Here is a 14,024-nt window from a genome sequence, read left to right as displayed (position 1 = left end):
AAATAAGCTGAACTTGAATTCTGGCAAGACAGGGGTAATGTAGGTGACAGTTTCCTGCACCTGAAAAGCTGGTCAATTGCCTGCCCTATATAGGATTACACTCCACTTGAAGGAGCAGCTACACAGTTTGGGGGTGCACCTTGATCTACCTGTCACTGGAGGCCCAGATAGCTTCAGTAGGATTGGTGATTTCAAGGTTAGATTACTGCAATGCCTGTGTAATCTGGCAGCGCCTACCACCTTCTGAAAGCCACATATCATAGGAACACAGCACTATTAAAACTGGTTCACACGAGACATGGTTCTTTTACTCAATGGACATCCCAGCCCTACTCAGATGAGAGTCTTGAGTCACAAACTTGGGTCTTCAACTGTTGTTGGACTACAACTCCCATCATCCCTAGCTGGCAGGACCAGTGGCGCCCCAAGGTTGAGAAATGCGCATCTAGTCATTTGAAACTGTCACCTCCAGGCAACCAGCCCACCCACAGTATTATTAATTCTATAACAGCACCTACAGTTACTTAACACTGGTCTTAACACTATATCAGACGTACACAGACCCCACCAACATGTGGTTGCCTCCCAAAAGGACTTGTCCTTTGGATCGGTTCTGGACTAGTTGGTTTTGCAGCTCTTGGTTTTCGTTTTTTAAAAAAAGATTTTATGTTTATGTGATTTTTATTTATCTCACCTCTTTCATTCCATAACCTTTCAATTTCCTTAGATCGCAAGCCTCTTTGGGACAGAAGAATTACAAATTGGGTGGGGGGGGGGGAGAACTGCTCTGAGTTGTCTTGAGTCTTCTAGGACAGAGCAGTAAATTAAATTAATATGTGACAGGTCATTTGCACACCATGCCAGCTGCTCCTAAATGACATAATACCAAAAAAGGGGAGAGAGGAATGAGTCAGGAACAGGAGAGCAGGTACCAACCTCTTTCATCTGTTATGGGATGAACAAGTGAAATAGTCGTTGAAGAATGCTCTGGAAAGGGGAGGAGCCAAATGGCTGTTGGTTCCAACAGTCACTGAAGGTTCCGTTAGCAAGGGGCCAGGGCTTGCTGTTGTCTTTTAAAAACATTTGAGTTTTAACAGCTAGCTTTCAATTCTACTCACAGCACAATCTGTCACTGGCTGCGAGGCTGGGAAACTCTGAAGCAAGAATGCATTCAAGGGAAACCTTTGGCAAACTATTGGGGAAAAAACACATAGGCACACACCTCATCTTTCTTCCCTCTTTTGGGAAACATTTATTATTTTTTCTTTATGGAATGTGAGCCATTTAATTTAGAAATCAAGCAATGTGATTAACGACTGAGCAGCAAAATCCCACTGTTGGGATGTAGCCAATGAGGAGCTAATTGTAATTGTATGTGAATTGTGCCTCTTTTACTTCCCTGGATTGGGAAAGATGGTGGCAAACAAATTTCCTCACCACACAGGCAGCCAACTACTCCAGGTGTCTAATTTCTATCAGAATCACTTTTTTATAACTGCCAGCTTATTCAGAGTGGAAGGATTAAAATATCCTTATGCTTTATAGCATTAGAGGTGAGGAAACAGCAACCTGTAGCTCCATTTAAAAATAATAATGCTACACTTTGATTTGCTGAATTTGTGTTAAGTCACTAGGCGGACTTATTTTATTTTTTTCCTCTTGATGTTGTGGAACTGGCTATATTGAAGAAGAAAGCTATACTGTCCTTGTTCTTTTTTTAATGCTGCATGTGGAAACAGACAAGAAGGGGTAGAAAAAACCCCAGTAACTGCACTGAAAAAAGCAGGGTACTTTTAAACCTTGGGTAAAGTCTCCAAGTAGCTTTGTTTACAATAACTGCACCTTTAAAGCACACACACATTTACTCCAATGCAATATAACCTAATTGGGATCGCTCAATTGCCTGTGCCTTTCAAGTTAATTGCCTGGTGCTTTTTTTATTATGATTGAAGGGCAGTCATCAGGGAGCATAATTTTTAAAACTTAACATTGCATCACTATTACATTTCATATTATCATGCACTTCAAGTGCCTCTCCATTAGATTTCTGCACTGCAGCAATTAGAACTTTTATTGAAATTATTTTCAAGCAAAATGGAAATTAAAAGGAGGTGGGGTATTTAAGGCATAATAAGGCTTCATATATAGCTCACCCATGCAAATTCCCATTCAACTGTGCAATTAAGATCTGGCTCAGCCATGGCATCATCACGTAAGAAGTGCATACAGTGGCATACATAAACTTCCACTGCCGCAGTTGCTGGTAACTCTACGGAATAAACCAAGGTCAGACTACTACTATTAATACTAAGGTTGGGCTTCCTACTGTCTGCAAATCAAAGTGGCTGATATTGCAAACCCAGTCTTTTTCCTGTGCCTGAAGAGCATCTCTTCAGCGGGAAAAGGCTATTGCTGTTATTTACTTAGCAAGTCAAACTGCATTTTAAAGCTTCAGATTAAGGTAAAGGTAAAGGGACCCCTGACAATTAGGTCGTCATGACCGACTCTGGGGTTGCGGAGCTCATCTCGCTTTATTGGCCGAGGGAGCCGGTGTACAGCTTCCGGGTCATGTGGCCAGCATGAGTAGCCGCTTATGGCGAACCAGAGCAGCTCACGGAAACGCCATTTACCTTCCCGCCGGAGCGGTACCGATTTATCACAGCACCCTTTGCGGGTTGGGGGGGCGCTAAAGGTGCCCGCTGAGTCCCATGGTCACAGGCTTCAACCGCCTGTGATTTTTTTAACGGTCCCCGCTTCGCTGTAGCGGAAAAGATCCGTTTCGCGCGGAGCTGGTCCCTCCGGTTCAGAGGGAGTCCGCCATTGCCGATGGCGCCACCCCGGAAGTCTCCATAAAACATACTTCAGCTCCCACCTACTTTGATGGGGTTTAGATGCACCTAACATTCTCAAAGTTGCTTTCATAATTCTCGGCATAGCAGTGTTATTTATGTCATCACACGGAGATACACTCACATCCCTACTTCATTATCACTTTCGAATTAAAATTAATAAAGGATTCCACGTTTGCAGAGCCATGTTATGCCATATCTTGGGGGAAGCAGGAGAGCTGATAACTGAATGTGAAGGGATCTTATTTTACTCTGTTTCCTAGCCTTCAAAACACAATGGCATTCTAAGCATATTCTACCTTCTGGATAGCTATACGTAAAGCTGGAAGGGGAAATCCTAAGAAGGCAGCTCTAAGCTACAGTACACATCGTTTGGAGTAATCCCACTGAGCAGGAAATGGCTGTTGGCTTCACTGTTTGTTTTGACAAGAATCTCAAATCCACAGTGGGGAAATATATTTATTAGGACCTACCCAAGCCTCACAAAATAATCAAGGTTTTGAGTTCTCTAGAACTTTTTGTGAGGCTATGTATTAAGCAAAGGGGGAGTGGGAGGGGGGGTGAGAAAGAAAAAGTTGGCATGATGTTAAAGTCCTTAGCAAGAGTCGTCATCCCTTTACAGGAAGTTGGCAGTGAAGAGGCAACACTTTGCTTCCCTGAGACGTCCCTTTTGAGCTCTTTCTTGATGGATTTTTTGTTAAAGCTGACATGCTCCAGGTTTTAGTGGGCCTCTAAAGGTTGAGGAGGAAGGGAGATGGCAGGGTTGGCACTGCTCACATTCACTGGGCTAATTCACACATATCTGCTCATCACTTGATGAGAAAGGAGATATTTCACATCTCAAATGCAACTGAGTCCATTCACATGCCGAGCTGCACATCTGGCAATGGCATGCGTGCGCAAATGGGCCCAGGGAGGGACAACCAAGAGAGTGTCACCAATGCAGAAGGATAATGATTAGCCAAGTCAACAGCTTCACAAAAATATATATGAAAAATAAGCTGCCTTGAGACAACTTTGCTATTTTTTCACCTTTCAGCAATGGTCACCCCCATCGCCCTCAGGTGTACGGGGAACAGAAGCAGCACGAACCAAGAAATCTTGCTTATACCACGTTCCATCATTTGCCAGATTTGATGGAGAACCTTTTGCCCTCCACATGTTGCTGAACTACAACTCCGGCCACCCCCGGCCACTGGCAATGCTTGCAGGGGCTGATGGGAGCTGTAGTTAAGCAACATCCAGAGGGCCAAAGGTTCTGCATCACTGGTATAAAACATGAAACATTGGTGAGAGGTATGGATTTTCCGCAGGTGTTGGCTTTCCAGTCTTATTATTTTACTTTTAGTCTCACGGCAGCAGAGACCTACACCCAAAATGTGATTTGGACATAGCAAAATCGGCTGTTAGAAAGGCAAACTCATCCGAGTGCAAGAGAGACCTGGCAGCAATAACAGAGCAACTTGGCTAGCAAGTTTATTCTTGCCAAGGTGTGTTTCCTTCTCAGCCTGTTTGTGTGAGGTGGGGAGGAGTAGCTGAAGCCATCATTCAACAAGGAAAAGAGGAACCACCACCACTGTTCTGAAGACTCCCTGTCCACTTCAGACAAAAGAAGTCTCAACCTTTGAACCTCAGCTCACCCATGACCACTACTGAACTGCTGGTCCAACACAATTTGATCCAAAATCTGAGGTTATTGCCTTTTGAGGATGTTTTTAACTTTTCATGCTGCAGCAACAACAACGAAGGCCCTCTGCTCTCCTAGTACCAAAGAAGCAGGAGTCAACCTGGGACAGCAAACACACAACAAACAACTCTTGCAGAACTGATGATGGTTAGAAGGCAGGAGGATTAAATTACTGTCATCTGTGTGAAAATAGCAATAAACCTTTGACGTTACTCTGACTTCTATTAACGCTAAATCTTAGTATGTGGAAAACAATATCGGTAGAGGAAGAAAGGAAAAATGGAAGGGGAAAATGAAGAGAAATAGTAAACAAAGGGGCATGGGGAAAACAAGGTAACAGTAAATTAGAAAAGGTAAAGGGACCCCTGACCATTAGGTCCAGTCATGGCCGACTCTGGGGTTGCGACGCTCATCTCGATTTATTGGCCGAGGGAGCCGGCGTACAGCCTCCGGGCCATGTGGCCAGCATGACTAAGCCGCTTCTGGTGAACCAGAGCAGAGCACGGAAATGCCATTTACCTTCCCGCCGGAGCGGTACCTATTTATCTACTTGTACTTTGACGTGCTTTCGAACTGCTAGGTTGGCAGGAGCAGGGACCGAGCAACAGGAGCTCACCCCATTGTGGGGATTCGAACCGCCGACCTTCTGGTCGGCAAGTCCTAGGCTCTGTGGTTTAACCCACAGCGCCACCCGCATCCCCAACAGAAAATTAGAAAGGACCAAAAGAAGGGAAGGAAAGAAGATGAATCTCCCTATCCCTTGCAGTTTACTTGGAACTAAGGCTGCAGTTCCCAAGGACTGAGATGCATGTGACATACAAAATCACTTGCTCTCCTAAGCAGATGCCCTCAAGAATGAAGCCTCTGAACTCACTGGGACCTATTTCCCTGTCAACACGCAAAGGCTCCAGATACACGGCTGCAATATGAACACACAGTTTATTTGTAAGTTTCCCTGAAATGAGTTGCCAACCATGAACGGGACATTCTGCAGGTGTCCAACCCTCGCCTTCCCCCCACTCCTCGGCCATTCGCAGCTCCCAGAGGAAGGCACCGGCTAGACACGCGAGTGGGCCCGCTGCGCCCGACCTCAGCTTCCTGACCCGCCCCAGGCAACGTGTGAAGCGGCCCTCAAGCGCGAGAACCCGGGAAAGAAGAGAAACTGTTACCTTCTCCTTGCCCCCACAGTGGCAGCAGACGGTGCCCAGGTACTTGAGGGTCCTCCAGAGCAGGAGAAGAAAAAGGGCACCATGGACGAGGCCAGGAAGGCCCACCACATGCGCTGCCCGCGGGCGCAGGGGACCTCCATGGTCCTGGGGATGATGGCCGCGTTGATTGCCGAGGAGGAGTCCGAGGAGTATCTCCTGGAGCCGCCTCCGCCATTGGCCATGGCTAAGAGCTCCCGCTGCTGCTCCGGCCAGCGCCCTCGGCCAAGCCCAGGCCCAGCCATAGCGCTGCTCTTGGGCGGGGAGGCGCGCAAGCCGAGCCTCAGCGCACGTCCAGGCAGGCGGCCGCCGCTCCAGTCAGAGGCTGCCCCTTCCCCCTCACGACGCCCGCCACCAAGGGGAGAAGGCGGGCGGGATTCCTCCCTTGGTCGCCTCACGACTTGCGCGCCAAGGCGGAGAGCGACCCCTCGTCGGTCTCTCCGGCAAGTCCAGCCCCTTCCTCTCTCCTCGGCTTCGGCTCCCCCCCCGGCTGGCTCCTGCCTGGTCTCGGGGCTCTCCAGGCTCCCCCTCGCCTCCTCCCAAGCGGCCCTGCGCGCTTCTCCGAGGCTGCCTCGAGCAGATGGAGGCGAGCGAGCGAGAGAGCCACGCGCTTGACAGGGAGCGGCGGGAGGAGCCGAAGGGCGGGCAGGCGGCCCACGTGACCTGCCGCCTCAACAAGTCCTTCTGGCGTCACAGAGAGAGAGAGAGAGAGAGAGAGAGAGAGAGAGCAGCGCCTTAGGCTTGGAGGCGGCGGCGCGATCCTGGCACTTGCTGAATGGCGTGACGCGCTGACTCTCCCTCTCTTCTCCCGCTCGCTTATACGGTTGGAGTCCCAATCCAGCGATGTTTTCCCAGCCGCTTTCTTTTTCTCAGCGGATCTCAGTGACTTGCACGCCTAATGGTCGGGCCGGGGAGGAAGGACCCCAAATGGCAAGAAGGAAAGGCGGCAGAGCAGAGATCGGCCTCCCTTCACCCCCGCCCGGCTCGCCTCTTTTGCATGCCATTCTCTCTCTCTGTCTCTGTTTCCCTTCGTTCTCCATCGGAGGAGTAAGGAGACATAGCGAGCACCCCCGAGAGGGACACGATCCCCGCCGATTAAAGGCTGCTCTTGAAACCCAGCGTTTGGCTGGAATGGTTGGCGTTGTTGTTGTTTTTTATCACGGCTCAGATCTGAGAGCAATCTTTGGCTGCGGGCAGGGAAGGAGGCCGTGGGTTCTGGGAAAATGAACGAAAGCATTGCATTAACAAGGATAGGAATAGACGCTTGCCCAGGGTTTTGTGAAGCCTGCCTCCCCGTGGCTGAAAGTGGGGATGTCCCCGCAAGTGAGTTTTGGTGGTCCTGGCCAGGAAGTAAGAATGGAAGGCTCACTCTTTGTACCTTCGCAGGCAGCGCCTTCTAGGAAGCGATGAAGACTAGCAGTGCCAATTCCTTTGGTCTTGTAGATGTGCAATAGCCTTTCTTGCATTGAATGGAGGGCTGGAGCTAACCCCTTTCCCTCCCACTTCCATCATGCGCTAGCAGAACTTGGGACTGCCTGGCCAGGATATGTAAGGGCATAAATCAGGGTTCAGCAACCTTTTTCAGCCGTGGGCCGGTCCAGCATCCCTCAGACCATATAGTGGGCCAGACTACATGGGGGGAGGGGGATGAATTCCTATGCCCCACAAATAACCCAGAGATGCATTTTAAATAAAAGGACACATTCTACTCATGTAAAAACACACTGATTCCCGGACCATCCGTGGGCCGGACTGAGAAGGCGATTGGGCCAAATGCGGCCCACAGGCCTTAGGTTGCCTACCCCTGGCATAAATCACCCACCTGAATAGCAAAAGTTACAGATAATAAACTATTTTGATCTTTATGTTCCCCAAGCTGTAGAGGAGAAATGAATTAATCCATCTAATGTATCAAAGAGCCTCCAGCTACATCACTTTTAGCTAAACAATTATGCAACTCACTCCAGTGTCCACCATGGTTCTGTCATTATGTCATGTCAAAATGTAGAATTAGAAAAACCACCTCATTCCTTGAGATAACCACATGCCCCATATAATAGCAGAAAATATTTCACTTAGCTGTTATGTAGTTTATGGCCATTCTTCAGTGAGCTCACCAAACCAAAATCATGCAGATTATTAATGAAGGAAAGGATGGAGACAGCTATTCAAATATATCAGTAGCTGAAGGAATGCTAGCTTACTTCATAAGACGTACATTCATAAGACATTCTTTCTCTCCCAAGACATCTGAAATCAGGTCCAATGAAGCCTTTGCATGGTCCAAAATTTATATCCCCCAACCCATGGCTTTGCCATTTTAAGACTTCTCTTAACTTGGGGTAATTGTTTTCTTTTTCAGCCTTACACATATTAGCTTGAGAAAAGCTTATAAAGCAGTCCCATTTCCAAACTGGGCGTTGGAAGGTCATGGGTTAGGACTCCAAATCTGCAGGGCTGAGGTAGTAGAATTTTTACCTTTTGCCTAATGCCTCTTACACGGGAAAGAAAAAGGACCATCTACCACGCCCAATTTCCGTCAGGCAGATGTTTACCACTGATACTCAAAATGTATTATTTTGTTAAATGGGAAGGGCACAAAGAGTGGTATGCCAAGCTAGCATCTTTTAAATCCAATGGTATCAAAACTTAAGCAAGCTTTGCTCTGAATTTTCTTTTGGAGTCATTATGCTTCACAGGTAATTGCAACTATATCAACAAAATGCAGTTTTGGATCTCACTGTAAAATAACCATTACAAATGTCTGTGAATTTGTTTTAATTCTGTAACCTGGTTGATAGTAGTAAACTGAACATCGGAGTCAGAGAGGGATTTATGCAACACTTCCATACAAGTCAAGTTATAGAAATTGACCTTTATTTTAACACAATACTCAGTTTCTTTAACTTTTTTTGTTTTCATATAGTGACTTTTTTTAGTTCAGAATATATATTGTAACAAAAATTAAAAAACAAAACAAAACAGACACACATCATACAATTATACATACTAAAGCTAATTTTGGTCATCTGTCTCTTTAAAAATCCCTTGCCCTTCCCTGTGGAACCAACTGCCATAACAGTCATCAACAGTTATAAGGCTGAAGCCACCTCTGCTTCAGAGCATCTGACGAAGTGTGTATTACACACGAAAGCTCATACCTTGAAAGCTTATATTTAGTTGATCTTTAAGGTGCCACTGGAATTATTAAAAAATATTTTTTCATCTTTCATCTTATTTATTATGACTACATTTATCGACAGTGGGAAAACTAACAAGTTACAGGACCACAGTAGAGGTTGTCAGGCCCCTATAATAGAGACTGCAATTCTAATTAAATAAAAATCCCTATGGCTATTACACACCAAAAGAACAAAGCTTGAGCAATGTAAGCTTTCAATTACATAGACTACCTAAATGTGATAAAATAAAGCAGTCTCTAGACACAGTTATTAACCCTTATGATCTACTGCTTAATGTAGGCCCAGCAACCCAAAGTTATTATTCTGAATACACATTGAGCACAGTTTGATCAGATACACCATGACATTTAAATATTAACTCATGCATAAAAGAAGCCAATAACTTTTTTGAACAGACAAAGGAGTTTATGAGATATAAACAGTGGCCTCACCCATATATCGGAAGAGTGCTTCTCCCCCCTGGATTCACTGGGTACCTATCAGAAAACCCATTCACAATCCACACAACTGATTGTTCTTGAAGATAGAACAGCTCTTATGGAAGGACAGAACCACACTTCATGAAAAAGTCATGCTCACTCAGCTGAGTAGGAACTCGACACTGTTTCGTTTGGTTTTCTTTGTATCAGATGCAGAGGAGAAATAAACAGGGGGTAACTGGGGAAAGCGAAGCTGAACAGGTTGCTTGTTTTAAAAAAATTCAAGTAAACATGAACCACCAAATACTTGGGAATGGGGGGGGGGGGAGAGGTGAGGTTTTTGTAAACGTATCCTAAAGGGTTTCTCTCTCACTCACTTTGCAGCATCAGAGTCTTATGAAAAAGAAATTCTGCATTCATTCATTTGTATAGAAACAAATGTACAAGAATTCTGCCAGCGAAAGGCCTACCGCTTTCCACGGATGCCTCAAAGATGTTGTCCGCAACGACCTCCAAGTTGTAACAACCATACAGGCAGCTAACGGTGGACCAAACAACACCCACCGCAAGCAACTGTTTTATGTACGAATCTGTTGCAGCGTTTCAGTCACTTCGCTCTATATGTCTATAGAGGGCCGGCTGGAAGCCACAGGATCTTGTTTTGTTCTTGATCAACTGTTGTCATGATCTGAGTGCAAATGATCGAAAGAGGGCCTCCCTGGACAATCCCTGTGAAATGGAGGATCACACACACCAATCAATCAGCATGCTTGTTTACCGGCGGGAGCTGAATTTGCACTCGCACCAAGAAATTGAAAAACACTGAAGCAACTAAAAGGAAGGGGGATTAATACCCTCCTTCTTAGTGGTGATGATGGTTTTTCCCCATCCTTTCTCCTAAGAGCTCAAGGTGGTCATATGTAGGACACCCTCCCTTATCCTCACAACCACCTGCAGAGAACCAGGCACGTCAGTTGGGCTTTGTTTGGTTTCTCACCTGTTGTCACTTATCAGTTCAAAAAAGTGGCCTGCTTCTTTGGCAACAGGAACAACCACCAGATTTAACATGGACACTGGCACAAGAGCCTGCAATAAATCTAGATGCCAACTTTGCTGTCACATACACCCGGACAAGATCATTATTGGCCCCAATAACATCAAACATACCATCTCAGGCCTATTTAATTGTTCATCTTCCAACATTATATATGCTATCAAATGCCAACAGTGCCCTTCAGCTCTCTATATTGGACAAACAGAACAAACTTTACGCCAAAGGATAAATGGGCATAAATTTGACATCAGGAATCATAAAAGAGAGAAACCAATAGGAGAACACTTCAGTCTCCCAGGACATTCTTTACAAGATCATAAAGTAGCTGTCTTATTGCAAAAGAATTTTAGAAATACACTTGAAAGAGAATTTCCTGAATTGCAACTCATTACCTAACTAAAAACTATGGAGAGACCTGGTCTGAATAGAGATATTGGATTCATGTCCCATTATACATACTAAAGCTAATTTTGGTCATCTATCCCTTTAAAAATCCCTTGCCCTTCCCTGTGGAACCAACTGCCATAACAGTCATCAACAGTTATAAGGCTGAAGCCACCTCTGCTTCAGAGCATCTGACGAAGTGTGTATTACATACAAAAGCTCACACCTTGAAAGCTTATATTTAGTTGATTTTTAAGGTGCCACTGGAATTATTAAAAAAGATTTTTTTCATTTTTCATCTTGTTATTTATTATGACTATGACAGATCAACACGGCTATCCACTTGAAAATGTTTGTGAATTTGTTTAAATTCTGTAACCTGGTTGATAGTAGTAAACTGAACAATGGAGTCAGAAAGGTAATTATGCAACACTCCCATACAAGTCAAGTTATAGAAATTGACCTTTATTTAACAACTTTTTTTTCTTTTCATACAAAGTGACTTTTTTAGTTTAAGAAAATCCATGTTGCAACAGTACCAGTCTGTTTCAATCACACTGCTGAAGTCCAACTCTGGCCTCCCTCTTTAAAAAAATATATGTTGTCCCTCATCTTATTTTAACTAAGAATTTATCAATAGCCTTTCTACATTTCTTCGTCTCTTTCTCTTTCTCTCTTGTATTTTGATCTATAAAATAGTATCTGCAAAACAGAGGTTTAAATTTCCAACCAAATTTTGGCTTTGAACAACTGTGCAAGTAGAATCCCTTTTTTTAAATTAATGCAAATAGAAAGCAAATACAAAAAAAAGGAAAGGGAAAAAATAGAAGAAAGAAAACCTTTGTACATAAAGAAATGTTAGGAACAGTCATCGCAAATATTATTATTAATAATAAATCTTTATTGTGGTCCAAAGACCCGTAACATAGGTTCAGAATAAAATACAGATTCATACAGACAACCCCCTGGGAGAGGAAGACCAAGACGATATTTATTTAGTCTTGAGTATGATGATCTTTGATATGTATGACTACTGAAACAAACTTTGCCATGGCCACTGTATTACACTTGTCATCCAGAAGATACTTAGTATAGTAGGCTTCAGATTTACCCGGCCGATTTGCCACTTGGGGTTTAATCAACAGATCCCTAGCATGCTCATATTGTCTGCAATGCAGTAGGATATGCCTCATACAATCGACGTCCTGAGAGCATACACAGAGCCTATTCTGATAAGGGATGCCTCTCAGTCTGCCATTTAGCACTTCTGATGGAAATACATTTAATCTGGCTTTGGTAAAAAGACGCCGATAAGTTGGTACAGACAGATTTCTAAGATATGCAAATATCTGAAAATCGTACCTGTAATGAATTCCTACTGCTATCGGGCCACAGATAACATGAGATTGAGATCGGAGATCACTGTGATATGTCCCAGAGCCTTTGCCTCAGAGATTCAAGGACAGATTATACCCTAGATGGTACAAGAGAGAAGGTGGTACAGTGGTACCTCTGGATGCGAACAGGATCCATTCCGGAGCCCCGTTCGCATCCTGAGTAGAACGCCACCCGCATCTGCGCGTACGCGGGTCGCCACTTCTGTGCATGACGTCATTTTGAGCGTCTGCACATGCACGAGCGGCGAAACCCGGAAGTAACGTGTTCTGTTACTTCTGGGTCGATGCGGAGCGTAACCTGAAAACACTCAACCTGAAGCATACTTAACCGAGGTATGACTGTATTCCAATCAAGTGGTTTTCTGACCATAGTTTTCATCTATGAGCTGATAAACTCTCATTGTTTAGGTGTGGAAGTAACCCCTTCCCTAGGCCAAAGACTGAGATCCTAAGCCAGTACAGTCATACCTCGGGTTAAATATGCTTCAGGTTGAGCATTTTCAGGTTATGCTCCGCAGCGACCCAGAAGTAACGGAACGCGTTACTTCCGGGTTTTGCCACTTGCGCATGCGCAGACGCTCAAAATGACGGCATGCGCAGAGAATTGCGACCTGCGCATGCGCAGACGTATGTTGCGTTCGCTTCAGGTTGCGAAAGGGGCTCCGGAACGGATCCCATTCGCATCCAGAAGTACCACTGTATCTCCGGGAAGAAGAATCCCTTTTTTTTTTTTAATTAATGCAAATAGAAAGCAAAAAAAAAAAAAATGGAAGGGGAAAAAACAGAAGAAAGAAAACCTATGTACATAATGAAATGTTAGGAACAGTCATCACAAATATAGTCCTACTTAAATGATACTTGAACAATAAAGTTACAGTACCTACAAAACATGACATGCAATTTCTTTACGAAGGAAAAAGATAAACACACGGTTGGGAAATGGAGTCAGAAGTGCAAAAAGAAACACAGAATGGAATTTGGTACAGTCAGAAGATACATATTGTAACAAAAATTAAAAAACAAAACAGACACACTACGTTTATCGACAGTGGCAAAACTAGCAAGTTACAGGACCACACTAGAGGTTGTCAGATCCCTATAACAGAGACTGCAATTCTAATTAAATAAAAATCCCTATGGCTATTACACACCAAAAGAACAAAGCTTGAGCAATGTAAGCTTCCAGTTACATAGACTACCTAAATGTGATAAAATAAAGACTGGGGTAGGGGAATCAGAACAGGTTGCTTGCAGCATCAGTCATATGAAAAAGGAATCCACCAGGACCTTGTTTTGTTCTTGTTCAACTGTTGTCATGATCTGAGTGCAAATGATCAAAAGAGGGCCTCCCTGGACAATCCCTGTGAAAAGAAGGATCACACACACCAATCAATCAGCATGATTGTATACTGGGGGCAGGGGGGGGGCTGAATTTGCAGTAGCGCCAAAAAATCAAAACACACTGAAGCAACAAAAAGGAAGGGGGGATTAATACCCCCCTTTTTGGTGGTGATGATGTTCCACCCTTTCTCCTAAGAGGTCAAGGTGGTCATATGTAGGACACCCTCCCTTATCCTCACAACAACCTGCAGAGAACCAGGCATGGTCAGTCGGGCTTTGTTTGGTTTCTCACCTGTTGTCACTTATCAGTTCAAAAAGTGGCCTGCCTCTTTGGCAACAGGAACTGATGCTGCGAAAGGAGGGAGTGTAATAGCGCTCCCCCCTTAGACCCTCTTCCTAACCCTCTCAATTAAAAAATAAATAAATCAGGGTCTGGTTTGTTTTTAATTTAGGGGTCGCCTTTCTTTGGGCCTGTGTTCTATTTA

The 14,024-nt window shown here is 44.6% G+C and overlaps 1 protein-coding gene and 1 long non-coding RNA gene across 10 annotated transcripts in view; one reads left to right on the top strand and one right to left on the bottom strand.

The window, feature by feature from the left end:
- LOC310762944 (disks large homolog 5-like) overlaps positions 1-14,024 on the bottom strand; it is a gene marked incomplete at its 5' end in the record, with an annotated part of 31,230 nt that overhangs the window by 13,109 nt on the left and 4,097 nt on the right. For 3 of the 9 annotated variants that reach the window (XM_083614811.1, XM_083614806.1, XM_083614810.1), the window contains one exon: positions 5,706-5,919. The exons of 1 other annotated variant lie outside the window; for it this stretch is intronic. In XM_083614811.1, the coding sequence (XP_083470937.1) occupies positions 5,706-5,919 (214 nt within the window). Of the gene's footprint in view, positions 1-856; positions 875-936; positions 2,032-5,705; positions 5,920-14,024 lie in introns of those variants that run through there. 5 more of the 9 variants (XM_083614812.1, XM_083614808.1, XM_083614813.1 and 2 more) reach the window with 3 other exon arrangements.
- On the top strand, positions 6,434-13,797 carry LOC310763041. The gene is made up of 3 exons (XR_014548418.1): positions 6,434-7,180; positions 7,225-13,510; positions 13,618-13,797. It is a non-coding gene; the product is annotated as an uncharacterized lncRNA (long non-coding RNA).

This window comes from Podarcis filfolensis, assembly GCF_964270895.1.
Source record: "Podarcis filfolensis genome assembly, chromosome: 5".
Classification (NCBI taxonomy): domain Eukaryota; kingdom Metazoa; phylum Chordata; class Lepidosauria; order Squamata; family Lacertidae; genus Podarcis; species Podarcis filfolensis.
Note: the sequence above shows the minus strand (reverse complement) of the source record. Positions and strands in the feature narration are given on the sequence as shown.